At 36.0% G+C, this 5,057-nt stretch overlaps 1 protein-coding gene across 1 annotated transcript; it reads right to left on the reverse strand.

Moving 5' to 3' along the window:
- Window positions 1–3,253: 3,253 nt before the first annotated feature.
- Window positions 3,254–4,208, reverse strand: LOC6649580. The gene is made up of 2 exons (XM_002072018.2): window positions 3,686–4,208; window positions 3,254–3,626 (listed from the first exon to the last, which is right to left on the reverse strand). Exons 1-2 carry the CDS (start codon window positions 4,085–4,087, stop codon window positions 3,321–3,323), a joined length of 708 nt encoding a protein of 235 aa, XP_002072054.1. The 5' UTR covers window positions 4,088–4,208; the 3' UTR covers window positions 3,254–3,320.
- Between the last annotated feature and the right edge of the window lie 849 nt (window positions 4,209–5,057).

Here is a 5,057-nt window from a genome sequence, read left to right on the forward strand (position 1 = left end):
ATGAGGCATGTTAAAACAATTTAGTAGACATACATTTGGTTTTCGAAATTCTAAATATTTGTTTCACCTGGTGTATGGTATACCCAAGTCGGCGAGACGACTTACTTACTTCATTTCTTTTGGGAACAATAGGTTTAGCTTTCCTAAGTATTATATATTTCTTGAAATAGACCGACAACCTGTTCACCTTTTGTGCTGCCTATGATTTTTAATCTTATAAATTAATAAGATTTATTGGGCTCAAGCCGGTTTAAGCCCAGTTTTGATTATATATTTAACCAATGGTTTTCTTATCTTTGCCCAGTTCTTATAATACCTTTTGATTAAACAAAATATCCTAAATGCGATTCATAATACAGATATAACAGATTTATTCAACTTATTTACCACATAACAAATCTTTCTTTTAGTCCATTATATCTCCAAGGGTTATAGGGTTATATCACAATACTTGACTCTAAAGTTTCTACATCGATGTTAAACCAGAACAACATAATCTACTATAAATCCAACTATTTCTTCGGCAAACTTTATCAAATTTGTAATACTGCACTCATGGATGAATATGATAAGTCGAATTAATACTTGTCTTTTGCGTTTCTCTCATAACTCTAACTAGGAGTGAAAGAGAGAGAGAGAGAGAGAGGGTTATATTAGATATATATATTTTAAAATTACATTGAGGAAAAGTTCATTTGCTCCTATGATGTTTGACCCTCGTGTCATGGTACACAAAATCCTTGATTCTCTTTTTTTTTTAGCGAGCTCCTTGCTCGACTTTTGTGCTATTCCAGCTGAAAGGTTTCGCAAAGCCAGATGAAACAAAGTTACCAAGCAATGTCAACGAGTTTTGCTCGTTTCCTCCATTTCTTGGCATCATCTTTTTTTGCTCCTTTTTCTGTTGGCTTTGTCCTTGGCTGTTCAGCGTACAGCTGACAGCGTTGGAGCAAAAATTAAATTTAGATTTAATAGCCTGCAACTAAGCAGTACAATTTTTTGGGGGTCTCTTGCTGCTCGTCTAGCGCTAGACGCACTCGTTTCCATCCCCCTCTCCACAAAAAGGGGGAGCCAAGCATGAAATTTAATCAACAAAGTGCAACGTTTCTGCTCCTCCTCCTCCTCTCAATTCCATTTTGTGTGTTGGCCATTGTGTGTTTTGTTGTGTGGCAAGAAGGAACCTTAAAAATATGTGACGCCTGTTAGCTGCTTTGTTCTAATGCCGCTAAAGAAGTTTGCCAACTTAAAAAACATACTCACAATAGCAACAACAACAACAAGAACTAATATAGACCAACAACTATGTGTAAGCAGCCAATTTATTTATTAAAAAACAACAACAACAACCCAACAAAAACAAAAGGATAACTAATATAAAAAATGCTTGCTTGCCATGCTGACACTCTTTTTTTTTTCTTGGTTTTTCTTTCTCTGCTGTTTTGTTTTTTTTTGCCTTTTGCATGGCAATTTAATTGGATTAAAAATTCCATTTCCTTGGCAGAGAGCAAATGCGAGCTGGTTGTTTGTTGGTTTGTTTGTTTGTTTGTTTATTCGCCAGCGCCATATGCGTAAAAATGTTTGCGCAAATTGGTGGCTCCATTGGATATCCTGGAGCACCCTTGCTACGTGCTACGTGCTGACTGACCCAACAGCTTAGCAAAATCAAATTTCGCGTTGTTGCGGCTGCTAATCAAAATGTGCAAATTGCGTTTTTAAATGTGGTGGGGGGTGAACAGAGGAAGACAAACACAAAGAAGATGACAAGGGGATGAGCACCAACAACAGATGAAGAGTTTTGTGGTACATATCTTACGCTAAAATTTCCATAGGGCATAAACAAATGCAGAGATCTCTTCCCTCCTCACTCCACCAAATGTGGTGGCCATAACATTTGGCTTCAATTTGGCTCGAAGAAGCTAACGAGGGGCAAAAATGACTGACTGTTGCTTCTTCTGTTGCCTGGCAACTATTTTGCCATGTGAATGCTTCAGTTGTTTCTGGGCAACTAGTACATACGCGTATGTGTGTGTGCAGCTTCGACTTTTGTTGGTTTTTAATTAACTTTTGGCTCCAGGATACAACATATTGTGAAAATTAACGCCCCCATCTCTCCATATTCGCATACCGGGGCAAACACAAACATTTTCCATGTGTTTGTGCGCGTGTGAAACTTGCTGGTTACTTGGTTTAACACGCCCATCATCGCCCACCACATATATGTATCGAGAGGCCAAAAGCCATCCACTCCACTGATGGCTCTCTGTGTGAGTGAAACACAAAATTTTTGCACTTGAAGCGCATCTTGTGGTTGCTTTTCAGCCTTAGAAATACAAAAAGTCCAAATTGAATTTTCCCTTCACATCATCCATAGTCCGCACATCACACAGTTCATTGAGCACCACCATGAGGACGAACCATGGGAGAATTGAATTTCCAGAATTTTATCTGAGTGCTGTGCACAAGGCAACAAACTGCTAAAATTTCCATCAATTAATTGACTAAAGAATTTTCAATTTCATGCCTTTCATGGCAAGCAAAAAATAACAAAATTTTTAAATAACATTTCGTCTTCATTTAATTATCTTCATATTTTGCATGTTGTTCGGCAATGAAAACACCTTTTTTTTGGATTTTTGTGTGTTTGCCTACTTGAATTTTAATTATTTTAACCGGACAAGAAGAAGGCATTTAATAATACAACCTAAACCCAAGGGAACTAATTGGCAAATAAAAGTCTTTAAAACTTTAATTCAAGTTTGCCAAATTATGATATTTACGAGAATGACCAACTCTCTTTAGCCTATGTCATTAAAAAATGCTAAATTCTAGCAAACTTTTCTTTGATTAAGATTTAAAAGTAAACCATTAAAATTGGGACTAAAAAAATATATAATTAAAGAAAGTCTTAACGTTTCAGGTCAAAACAAAGACAAAGAGTCAATAAATGAAAGAAATATGTTTCAGAATGAGCTTAAAAAGCAGTTGCCATTTGGTTAAAGGACTAAAAACAACTTAGAAAAATTATATGAATAAAAATAACAGGCTAGGAAGCCATCTAATTTCGATAAAAAGAAAAAAGTTTATAGATTATTTGAATACATTTTTGTAGTCTTAAGTAAAATTACATATAAGTTTATGGATAAAAACATGGAATTGTTATATACAAATTAGTTCAAATAATTAGTTATTTTTATAAATCTTTTCTAATAATTCTAAAATTAGTTTTTAGCAAAGTTTTCTATCTTATTGGCTACTAATTAACTACGATGCTTTGAGTAATGTCAAGTTCGTACTTGTTAACTGTTTGGGCTTAAAATATAACTTTAAAAATCTGACATGGTTTGGCAAACCTTTTTTTTCACCGTGACAAATATTTCCAAACGCCTAGTTAAATCGTTTATATTGCTGCGATAAGGTGCCATAGTGCCATTATTCTCAAATGATTGCTTGGCCTTACGCAAACGCTGGTGTATCTCGCCAAGACTATGCATTTGGCACATAAGTAACTCCGAATCGGTTGATAATATGGACGAAAGCATTGCCAGAGTCTTTGGGCTCAGTTGAACATTAGAAGCGCCACTGGGATTCTTTCCATCGGTGTCCACAAGGATCGTTTGACATGGTCTTGCCTGTAAAAGATAATGCGTAAGTTGAAAAAAATAATAAGACGCGCGCAACAACAACTCACTGAGGAAACTTCGCTTAGAAGACAATAGTCTCTATTTGGCTTGAGTGTTAATTGCACATTAATTGGTCCATGGCTTCCGGGCACATACTGATACCCCTGGGACACACGACGAAAGCACGGATGTAGATCCAATATGCTTAACAGCTTTTTAATTGGATCGGGCATGGGGTAGAGAAACACCTTTGGCAGCACATCTGTTAGAAATATATTGCGTAACTCGTGAGAGGTGAGATCTCTATAAGGCGGAAGATCGGTGACAAAGTCGTGCCAGGCGGAGGCGTCATGGATGTAGAAAATCCGACTAGATTTCGTGGCATAATGTACCAGCTGCTTGTGTATATGGCTTTGCTTGGGATTTGGTGTCGAAGCCGTAGAGGCAGCTGAATTCACTGGCAAATCCATTTTATAGAAAGTTGAACAACATAGTAAAAGCTAATCCGTTAGTATAAAATATCGATAAATATCGATACATGGAGCTAGTTCGTGTGTGAAACGATATAAGTGTTATCGATTTTGAGTGTTGGGCAAGGCAAAATTCTTCTCATTTAGTATTTTTTGTCTTTTTTTTAATAATTGCGGTAAATATGCTTAACTGGTCAGACTTTGCTTTGTCATTAAAAAATAAACTTAACAAAGTGCAGTTTTTTTGAAACAATTTTATAGAATTATATCAGCATTTGATAATTTAATATCTAATACCAAACAAACTTTTAGTTCATGAACTAGTTTGCTAGTACTCAGGGCTGCATTCTTAGAAACACCACGTGACGAAAGTGGATCAAAAATAAAACGTTTGACGAAAAAATTTCAACTTAAACAAAAATACAAAGTCTTCATCAGTCCTAAGTGAAACACCTGTTGAAATGTCAGCCCCGAAAGCGATTACTATAAGCAGAATGACTTGGCAACATGTCGAGAGGCGTCTCAAAATAATGCGCAACATCTACGTATGGGAAATCGAATTGGATACCATGTGCATACATGTATAAAAACACAGCGTTGCCCAAAACAGCTTCGGAATAATGAAATCTGGTCTCCGGTAAGTATGTATATATATAAGACCTCACTTTATACATGCATAGATATATGTATGTACATATACATATGAATAAGTTGTGCATTTTCACCTGTCGCATCCGCAGAGCTTTGCTGATAGTGTGACCAGATCTATAAGTTTTGAAACTGAATCCAATTGGACGAATCAATTTCACCAATTGGATTCCACTTACCTTCGCCATCTTTTAAAATTTTTTCGAATTAATGAAGAATGATGAAATAATTTGTTATTCAAAAGACAAGAAAACACTTTGAACCATCATGTGGTTTATGATTTGCAAGCCTGGTTTAATTTTTCATCTAACACGACAAACTG

Source organism: Drosophila willistoni, chromosome 3R (genome assembly GCF_018902025.1).
Source record: "Drosophila willistoni isolate 14030-0811.24 chromosome 3R, UCI_dwil_1.1, whole genome shotgun sequence".
Taxonomy (NCBI): domain Eukaryota; kingdom Metazoa; phylum Arthropoda; class Insecta; order Diptera; family Drosophilidae; genus Drosophila; species Drosophila willistoni.